Source organism: Octopus bimaculoides, chromosome 14 (assembly GCF_046866305.1).
Source record: "Octopus bimaculoides isolate indiv1 chromosome 14, ASM4686630v1, whole genome shotgun sequence".
In the NCBI taxonomy this organism is placed as follows: domain Eukaryota; kingdom Metazoa; phylum Mollusca; class Cephalopoda; order Octopoda; family Octopodidae; genus Octopus; species Octopus bimaculoides.
The window spans coordinates 13212939-13224387 of NC_142941.1; the positions used below are offsets into that span (position 1 = coordinate 13212939).

General features: G+C 38.9%; 1 protein-coding gene across 1 annotated transcript in view; it reads right to left on the reverse strand.

Annotated features, from left to right (window-relative positions):
* The window catches only part of LOC106868929 (sideroflexin-1), a 20968-nt gene extending 10751 nt beyond the window's left edge, over positions 1 to 10217 (reverse strand). The window contains exons 1-4 of the mRNA XM_089362342.1: positions 9611 to 10217; positions 2736 to 2908; positions 1949 to 2119; positions 282 to 380 (exon numbers count right to left, since the gene is read on the reverse strand). Of these exons, the coding sequence (XP_089218468.1) occupies positions 282 to 380; positions 1949 to 2119; positions 2736 to 2908 (443 nt within the window). The 5' untranslated portion in view covers positions 9611 to 10217. The remainder of the gene's footprint in view (positions 1 to 281; positions 381 to 1948; positions 2120 to 2735; positions 2909 to 9610) is intronic.
* Between the last annotated feature and the right edge of the window lie 1232 nt (positions 10218 to 11449).

Genomic DNA, 11449 nt, shown 5'->3' on the forward strand with positions numbered 1-11449 from the left:
GTATGTGTGATTGTATGTATGAATGTGCAAATGTATGTGTTCAGTGTAATGTGTGTGAGAAAGTGTGAGTGTACATTTGTGAGCAGAGGATATTTGTGTGTATATGTGTAACAGAGTGTGTTGTGAATGTGTGTATACATGTGAGTGCTAAGTATGTATATGTGTGACTGTGTGCATGGAAAAGAGAGAGAGAGATAGAGAGGGAGGGAGAGAAGGAATCTTTAGAATTTGTCTGGAAAAGAAATGAATTGGAGAAAGGGATTAAAATTTAATTAACATACGAAACAGGAATTGGTGTGTCGCCACTTCGGTTGGTATAATTGACGATAGCATTGAAAGACTGGTTAAACCACTGCCAAAATATCACAGCCATTGGTGTTCTGGAAAGAAACAAAAAGAGTATGTATGTATATATATATATATATATATATATATATATATATATATAGAGAGAGAGAGAGAGAGAGAGAGAGAGTGGAGTGATTGAGAGATAGAGGGGTAAGAATGAAAGAGAAAATATTTAAAGTTGGTAATATTGCCAGCTTAACATAGTTGTCAGTGCCATCATCATCATCATCATCATCATCATCATCATCAACATCACTATAGTGATGTATATCGAACATGGCATATAATGATGTGTTTAGAACACGGTAGGTTGAGATGTATGTAGTGTGGAAAACATGAAATATAAGTGTGTGCATAAAGCATAGCATATAGTCAGTGTATAGAACATGATATATAGTGATGTATATATAGAACTTGGTATGTAATGCTGTATATTGAAGATGGCATATAATGATGTGCATAAAATATGATATGTAGTGATGTATATAAGACATGAAATATAGTGGTGCACATAGAACATGGCATATAGTCAGTATATAGAACATGATGTGTAGTGATGTATATATAGAACTTGGTATATAGGGGTGTATATTGAACATGGCATATAATAATGTGTATATTAAAAACAACGTCAGTGAAAAATATATATAGCTTAAGGTATTTTTGCGCCCGACATCACAAAATGCATCTGTCTCCCAAATTTAGTCACAAGGCATTGGTCAGCCCAAGACAATAGTGGAAGACACTTGCCCAAGGTTCTGCACAGTGGGACTGAACTTGAAACAGCAAGGTTGCAAAGCGAGCTTGTTAACCACACAGCCAGCAAAATGCACTGTATGCACCCACCTCTGTTTTCAGATAATTTCAATACAGATTATTTATTTTTAGATGTAGTGAAACTTTTAAATAAAACCGTAATGTTGTGTGCCGTAACAGCTGTGGGGGTGTCATTGTGTCTGTTATAATTACTTTGACATGGAACAGGAAAAAAGGTTGAAAATTGCTGATCTAAACCAACTAAATATAACAACAACTCCTACTACTACTATTGCTACTACTACTACTATTGCTACTACTACTACTATTTCTGCTGCTACTACTACTACTACTATTGCTACTACTACTACTACTGCTGCTGCTGCTACTACTACTACTACTATTGCTACTACTACTACTACTACTGCTGCTGCTGCTGCTACTACTACTACTACTACTATTGCTACTACTACTACTATTTCTGCTGCTACTACTACTACTACTACTACTACTATTGCTACTACTACTACTACTGCTGCTGCTGCTACTACTACTACTCCTATTGCTACTACTACTACTACTGCTGCTGCTGCTACTACTACTACTACTACTATTGCTACTACTACTACTACTACTGCTGCTGCTGCTGCTACTACTACTACTACTACTACTACTACTACTACTACTACTACTACTAATAATAATAATAATAATAATAATAATAACAATAAACTGCAAGAGCTACAAAAGTGACAAGTACAACAATAGCAGCAACAATAACACCAAAGACAACGACAGCAACAACTGCATGAGCAAAAGGAAATAAAGAGATCAGTTGTCTTACTTGTAGAATGTCATCATGCAACCTGTAATTGTCATGTTCATCGGCACCTGAGCTGACATTCGACCAAGAATAAACATTTTTTCCCTTGTGTCTGGGTGGAATGCTGAATCATAGAGGTGCTTCGCTCTCCAGATATCATCATCAGTTTTTCCAGGGAAGTTTTCACCGTTTCTAATCAAAGAGAGAAGAATTAGAGAAAGAGAAAGAGAAAAAAAGAGTTAAGAGAGGGATGGGGTAGTGAAAAAAAAAAAACAGAAAAAGAAAGAAAAAAATGGGTAAAAAGAAAGAGAAACAAATAAAAATCGGATAACACAATTGATAAAATGATTAACTACTTTTCCCCTTTTAGTCTTGGTCATTAATCTGTGGCCATGCTGGGGTACTGCCTTGAAGAATTTTTAATCGAATGAACCAACCCCAGTACTTAGAGGCCCCAAACAAAAACGGAGAGGACAGTGGGCACTACCCTTCCCTCTTCAACTAAACAATAGACCAATAGAATAAGTACTAGGCTTACAAAGAATAAGTCCTGGGGTCGATTTGCTCAACTAAAGGTGGTGCTCCAGCATGGCCACAGTCAAATGACTGAAACAAATAAAAGAATAAAAGAATAGTGGTCATTTACTCTTTTACCTAATTTCAGTGATTTGGTGGTGGCCATGTTGGGGCATTGCCATAAAGAAAATTTATATCCATTAAACCCACAATCCTCAGTTTAAGAAGCTAATGAGCATTCACTGGGAATATACTTAAGTTGGGTGCAGGTAAAAAAGTTAGAACCTCTCACCTGTAACCTTCAACAATTGTTTTAGCAGAGGCAAGTTGTGATGATGATGTAAACAAATTTAAAGGGTTTGTGGTGATAAAAAAATGCTTAGCACGACCTTTGAATGTGTTCTGGTCATATCTTGGTTCATCAAGGTCAATACGAGAGGAGCCGGCCAGAGATTGCTCAGCCATCTGAAATGTAAGATTTGGTTAGAATTAAATTTTTCTTCAAAACATAAAAATATTAACTGCTTTATTTATTTATTTAGTCAGATTTTTAATTCACTTATTTATTATTAACCCCACACAGTATAGTCCTGTACTACTATTATTATTAGGGCGGTGAGCTGGCAGAATCATTAGCACGCTGAATGAAATGCTTAGCAGTATTTCATCCATCGCTACGTTCTGAGTTCAAATTCCACTGAGGTTATAAGGATAGGCACATAAAGAAATCAATGGGGGCTGTTAAGCCCAGAGGCAGCATGACAGATAGAAAGATATAAATACGGACATATATGTATGTGCGTGTACACGTATACACACACACACATATTTATACACACATGATGGGCTTCCACAGAGGGTATTGGTCAGCAGAAAGGGTGGTAGCTGGCAGAAACATTAGCACGCCGGGTGAAATGCTTAGCGGTATTTCGTCTGCTGTTACGTTCTGAGTTCAAATTCCGCCGAGGTCAACTTTGCCTTTCATCCTTTCAGGGTCGATAAATTAAGTACCAGTTACGCACTGGGGTCGATGTAATCGACTTAATCCCTTTGTCTGTCCTTGTTTGTCCCCTCTATGTTTAGCCCCTTGTGGGCAATAAAGAAATAAGAAAGCTTTAACACAAAACACTTGCCCAAAGTGCTGCACAGTAGAACTGACCCTGAAACCACATGGTTGCCAAGTAAGCTTCTAAACCTGTGCCAAAAGATCATACATAAAGTTTTGGTAACAGAGAAGCTTCTGGAAACTAGAAACAATGAATTTTAAGACTGTAAGATCTTTAAAAACGTTTTCAGTCTTCATATCCCCAAAGAATATAATTGCTAAAAAGGTCAGGTTCTTATCAGGATATGAACATCTGACTGAATTAAATTTTCTTTATTATGATAAGAAACTAATGCTTGTTGTATGGGTTATGCTCTTATCAAGTCTTGTTTTGCAAAATTTGATAAAACTAGGAGGTGCAGGTATGATTATGTGGTTAAGAAGTTCACTTCTAAACCATATGGTCTTGGGTTCAGTTTCATTGTGCAGCATAAGCACCTTGGACAAGGGTTTTTGTACTATAGATTTGGGAAAAAATTTGGTAGATGGAAACTGAAAGAAGAACAGAGTGTGTGTGTGTGTGTGACTGCCCACATGAGAATATATGCAAGTGTGTATATGTGTGTGCATACATGTGTTTGTGCATATATGTGAATGTGCATGAATGCATGTATGTGTTTGTGTGTATGTGTACATGTGTATGTGCATGTGTATGTGTGTGTTTGAATGTTTACCAAAGTATGCTGAGCTATGAATCGTGATGTCACTATTTGCAGCTCAGCCACAATCAGTGATGTCACTAGTTTTGGTTGGGCTCAGCTTGTTGGATTTCTTGACATTTCTTATCAACAAATTGTCTGCCCAGTAGCTCTGCACTTTCTAATTCCTCTAGCAAAAAAAAAAAAAAAAAAAAAATCCTTACTCATAAGACAAGTAAGAGTTAGCAACAGGAAAAGAAAAAAACTGCATCTGTCCATAAAAATGCTGCCACAATTTCCCTACAAAGCATTGCTATTGTCGTCATTATCATCATCATCAACATTGGTTAACATCCACTTTTCCATGTTTGCATGGATCAGACAGAATCAGTTGAGGCAGATTTTCTACAGCTGGATGCCCTTGTTGCCAACCTCCACATTTCCAAGTAAGGTAATATTTCCCCATGGCCAGACATGTCTCAAAAGAATGGAAACAAAGGACACTCACAAATTTCACACCATGTCAAGGCAAGGAGGCAGTAAAATATATAGATATATTTATCATCATCATCATCGTTTAATGTCCGCCTTCCATGCTAGCATGGGTTGGACGATTTGACTGAGGACTGGCGAACGAGGTGGCTACACCAGGCTCCAATCTGATCTGGCAGAAAAGGATATATATACATAAGAAAGAACATGTATATATGTGGAAGAGCGTAGGCTCGAAACGTTAAAGACTTTTTCAATTCCCGAGTGTTATACTAATACATCTGTTTGTTTTCTACACTACCTGTCTTCATCTGTTGTTTTTCCATGAATTCTCCCTATATATATATATATATAAACTTCTTTCAGTTTCTGTTTACCAAATTCAGCCATGACTACGATTTCACTTGACTCAACAGGTTATCTCAAGCACAGCATATTGCCCAACAGTTGAAGGATACTTTTAAACAAGCTAGTTATGCAACACTGGCATCAGCCACAGCTACGATCTCATTTGGCTTGCTGGGTCTTCTCAAACACAGCATATTTGCAAAGGTCTCAGTCACTTGTCATAGCCTTTGTGAGGCTCAAAGTTTGCAGGTCGTGCTTCACCACCTCATCCCATGTCTTCCTGGATCTACCCCTTCCACAGGTTCCCTCCACTGTTTGGGTGTGACACTTCTTCAGATAGCTGTCCTCATCTGTGATCATACCAGCGCAGTCATCTCTCTTGCATACCACATTTGATGTCCAACTTTTCTCTCAGGGTGCTTACACTCTGTCGTATATGCACACTAACATTACACATCCAGCAGAGCATACTAGCTTCATTTATTTCAAGCCTATGCATGTCCTCAGCAGTCACAGCCCACGTTTCACTGCTGAGTAGCATGGCTGTTCATACACATGCATCAGTCTACTTTTCACTCTGAGTGATTGACCCTTTGTTATCAGCAGAGGTAGTTCTCTGAACTTTGCCCAGGCTATTCTTATTCTAGCAGCTATGCTCTCAGGGCATCCACCCCCACCCCCCGCTACTGACTTGGTCACCTAGGTAACGGAAGCTATCAACTACTTTTAGTTTTTCCTCCTGGCATGTGATGGAATCTGTAATATATAAATATATATATATATATATATACCATACACACATATCTATACACATACACATATATGTAAAGAGAGAGGGGGATAGGGAGAGGGAAAGACAGACAGACAGAAAGAAAGAGAACTTATTTATACTTTACAAAGTCGCACTTTCCAACATCACATCATGCTACCTCAGACCAAAAAACTAGAATCTAGCAACAGCTTTTTCTAATCTGCCTGAGATACTTCGACTTGACTCTCCTCTCTGACCTTTCTTCCAGTATTTTAACAGGAAGCAGCCTCATGGATGATATTTAACTGCAAGCACATATGTAAATGTGTGCATGTCTGTCTGTCTGTCTCTCTCTCTCTCTCCGTATGTATCTTTTAACCTTTACTTGTTTCAGTCATTAGACTGTGGCCATGCTGGGGCACCGCTATGAAGAATTTTAGTCTGGTACTTATTCTATCGGTCTCTTTTACCAAACCATTATGTTACAGGGATGTAAACATGCTAACACTGCTTGCCAAGCAGTGGTGGGGGCAAACACACACACACACACATGTATGATGGGCTTTCCTCAGTTTCCTTCTAACAAATCCACTCACAAGGCATTGGTAGAAAGACTATAGTAGAAAACACTTGCCCAAGGTACCATGCAGTGGGATTGAACCCGAAACTATGTGGTTAGGAAGCAAACTTCTAACCACGCAGCCACACCTACACCTATATGTATGTGTGTGTGTGTGTGTATCACTGTGTGTTTAAGTCCTATGCATAGCCTTCAACCTTTTCAATCCAAGGTTTTTTTTAACCCAATATCTACAACATGCTACACTATTATTTATAGTGTTACATACTGGAAGATTTACTGTTCCAAAAACAAATATATAACAACCATGCTACATGGCAGTGAAACATGGGCTGTAACTGCTGAGGACATACGTAAGCTCGCAAGGAATGAAGCCAGTATGCTCCGTTGGATGTGTAATGTCAATGTGAATACCCGTCAGAGTGTAAGTATCTTGAGAGAAAAGCTGAACATTAGAAGCATCAGTTGTGGCGTGCAAGAGAGACGATTGCGCTGGTATGGACATGTGGTGAGAATGGATGAGGATAGCTGCGTGAAAAAGTGCCACACCCTAACAGTTGAGGGAACCCGTGGAAGAGGTAGGCCCAGGAAGACCTGGGCTGAGGTGGTGAGGCAAGACCTTCGTACATTGGGCCTCACCGAGGCGATGACTACTGACCGAGACCTTTGGAAATGGGCTGTGCGTGAGAAGACCCGGCAAGCCAAGTAAGATCGTTGCCAGTGCCCCTGGACTGGTTCTTGTGCGGTTGGCACATGAGATGCACCATTTTGAGCGTGGCCGTTGCCAGTACCGCCTGACTGGCTCCTGTAGGATTTTCGAGCGAGATCGTTGCCAGTGCCCCTGGACTGGCTTGTGCGGGTGGCACATAAAAGACACCATTTCGAGCGTGGCCGTTTTCGTGCGGGTGACACGTAAAAGCACCCACTACACTCTCTGAGTGGTTGGCGTTAGGAAGGGCATCCAGCTGTAGAAACTCTGCCAAATCAGACTGGAGCCTGGTGTTGCCATCCGGTTTCACCAGTCCTCAGTCAAATCGTCCAACCCATGCTAGCATGGAAAGCGGACGTTAAACGATGATGATGATGATGATGATGATATATATATATATATATATATATATATATATATATATATATATATGTGTGTGTGTGTGTGTGTGTGTGTGTGTGTGTGTGTGTGTGTGTAATATAATATGTGACAAATTATTCGGTTGCCATAACAAAACTCCGAATATTATGGCAACCGAATAATTGTCACATTATATTAGATAAATTCCTCTATTTCCATAATATCGAGGTCTCATTCATTCTTTTGTTTTCATACCATTACTATTAATATATATATATATATATATATATATATATATATATATATATATATATATATATATATATATATATATATTGCCCTCAAGGGGTTAAACACAGAGGGGACAAACAAGGACAGACAAAGGGATTAAGTCGATTACATCGACCCCAGTGCGTAACTAGTACTTATTTCATCGACCCCGAAAGGATGAATGGCAAAGTCGACCACGACGGAATTTGAACTCAGAACGTAACGGCCAACGAAATACCGCTAAGCACTCCGCCCCGGCGTGCTAACGAGTTCTGCTAGCTCGACGTCATCAGTAAAAAGTTAATGTCCGGTCATAGAATGACCAACTCCTCGGATTCTGGTCCGAGGACAAAATTAATTCTTCCCCTCTCGGAGGTAGAAAATTGTTACGGTCAATGGTCAAAGGGTCATCAGAGAACAAAAGGGCAGGCAAACTGACAAAGAAAATTAGGGCTTGATTTTCAACTGCCGTTTGGTGAAGTAATCGATAATGGGTTTTTTTTTTCGATCTTCTATAAAACTATATGTAGCTCTTGTTCACCCACCCCTTCATCATCAATGGACCACGCGTATGTTACTTCGGCATCATCATTTCATAAAATGTGTTTAATGGAAGAAAATATTGAAAAAACATCAATGAGGGTGAAAATGAGGAGGGTGGTCTTGGGATGTGCTAGAAACAACAGCCAGATCTCCCTTACATCGCAAACCTTTCTCTCTGAAAATATTTACCTTTTTTCTTTCTTTTTTTTTTTATCGAAAAGGTCCCTCCCATGATTTTTAAGTGCAAAAAAGCTGGCCAAAATCGGTCCGGAGTGGGATGGTGAGGAGGGGGGGGGGTGATGAAAAAAATCTTCAAAACTTTATTTTCATAAAAAGATGCCCTCCACAATTTCGAAGATGGCATGACTACAGATGTGTAACCCCCATCCGACTTTGTTGCTTTCTGGAAGTTATGAGGCAACAAAGTCGAAGGGTGGTACACATCTGTAGTCATGCCTACGCAGTTAAGTAGCTTGAAAACAGTACGTTTCATTTTGTGAGTGAGTGTGTGTAGGTGAACCAGGAAGAAACAGCAAAGACAAACATGTTGTTGTGGTAGCATATGTAATATGATTACATGGAGCAGTAACTTAAATCCCATTCACACATACATACCAAAGAAAGAACGACTATAATCTCATACATAGTCTGATACATATGGACTGGAAGTTAAATGGGAAATCTATTTTGGTTGAAGGAAACGTGTGTGTAACAATCGGTGCATTTTTCGGAGAATGAGGGTTTGTTAATGACCTAATCTAAAGCGAAATTTTGGCTGAGAAGCAAAACTGAACTAAGAAATAAATATAGATTGTTGTTTTTGTTTCAGCTACAGTTCAGCACACGGTGGTATTTGACCTCTAAGATAAAACATATTACAGCCGTAATAATATCACTTTCATTGACGCAGAATAACTGGGACAACATAATCTAACATAGCGCCCTATTAATTAAACAGGAGGTTGTAAATCGGAGGATTAAATGATGCAAGATTTGACTGTTATTTCTAACAGGCTGTGAGACCTAGTACAGGTTTTTACGTAGAAAAATAATGTTGTTTGCTTATGTAAGCATATTAGAAACGATTTCTGAGGGCAAGGAGAAAGATATTTCGTTGTTCTTGACTTTCCCCCAGACTGTTTTATTTAATAATGTCAATGAAAAGAGTCCCTACAGCGAAAAGTTCCATGTCAGCGAGCAAATGTTACATAACAACAATGTGTTTACGAAAAATTTACTTAAAATTTGCTGACAAGACATAGAATGATGCAATGACATATTTGTTTAATGTAATCGAATGCGGTGGATAGAGAATGGATTTCTATTTAGTAAACAAATGTTAAAAACTTAAAAGTGACACAAGGCTCTTACCTTTCTGTTTTATTTTCCAGTTAATCCTGTTATCCCTAGTCAGTGAAACCAACTTGCCTCTTAAGTGAAACAGGATGGATAGAAAGAATGTAAAATAAGGAGAGGGGGGATGTTTCAGATCTGGACGGGTGATAAACAACTGATTAAAAATAAATGAAAAGAATTAGACTAATTCAGTGGGGGAAAACGAATTAACTAGAGGCGTGCGTGTACATGTCTCAGCCACCTGACGTTTTGTTTTGCACAAGGCGGCAAGTACTCGTTGGTGGGTTTTTAAATACACGTTTCTGATTGGCTGCTATTGATTACACCTCAGTCCTATGTATTATCTTCAGTATACATTGCTCTTTAACAGGTTGAAAGGGTTTATGGGTTCTGTCTAACATAGTGATACTCAATTTGGTTTTGTCTATGAACCTCTTTAACCTCTTTAGCTCTGCTGAACCTCACCACCCACCATGTTAAATAAAAACACACACTGTTACATAAAAAGTATTTTGAGTATTGTAAAAGTATAACTAGTTTATTGCTCATAAATTTTAACACCAAAATATTATATGAACTCCTGAAGTCACGTGGGTTCCGATAGGAAAAACACTAGTCTAACACGTCATCGTCTCAAATCGCGAATTTGCAACTTGAAACGTCATCTGCTGTAATTGCCATGTTTTACCATTTGCCATCCTTTTAATTCCAACATATCAATGACTCTGCTGATTCGGTTTCTTATAGAGGGAGTGACACTATATTTTACCACTGCACACACACACACAAATAAGTACACACACACAAACATGCATACATACATACACACACATACATACACACATACACACATACATACATACACACATACATACATACATACATACATACATACACACATACATACACATACATACATATACATACATACATACATACATTCAGCCATACATACATACACACACATGTACATACATACATATATATGTAGATAGGACACTCTCTAATGAAATCTGTCATAAGGATAAGCCCGAGGACAAAGAAATAAGAACCCACAGTATGGTAGAAACCATAGCCACACAGGTATTGCCATGACAACTTTCTCTGTCATGGTTAACATGATGACCAAAGCCTTGTGAGTGGATTTGGTAGACGGAAACTGAAAGAAGCCCGTCGTATATATGTATATATATGTGTGTGTGTGTATGTTTGTGTGTCTGTGTTTGTCCCGCCACCATCGCTTGACAACCGATGCTAGTGTGTTTACGTCCCTGTAACTTAGCGGTTCGGCAAAAGAGACCAATAGAATAAGTACTAGGCTTCCAAAGAATAAGTCCTGGAGTCGATTTGCTTGACCAAAGGTGGTGCTCCAGCATGGCCACAGTCAAATGACTGAAACAAGTAAAAGAGTAAAAGATATATATATACTCTTTACTCTTTTACTTGTTTCAGTAATTTGACTGCGGCCATGCTGGAGCACTGCCTTTGGTCAAGCAAACCAACCCCAGGACTTATTCTTTGTAAGCTTAGTACTTATTCTATTGGTCTCTCTTGCCAAACCGCTAAGTTACAGGGATGTAAATACACCAGCATCGGTTGTCAAGCGATGTTGGGGGGGACAAACAGACACACAAACATATATATATATATATACATATATACGACGGGCTTCTTTCAGTTTTCCTCTACCAAATCCACTCACAAGGCTTTGGTCGGCCCGAGGCTATAGTAGAAGACACTTGCCCAAGGTGCCACGCAGTGGGACTGAACCCAGAACCATGTGGTTGGTAAGCGAGCTACTTACCACACATATATATTTATGTGTATGTATGTATTTATATGTGTCTCTGACTT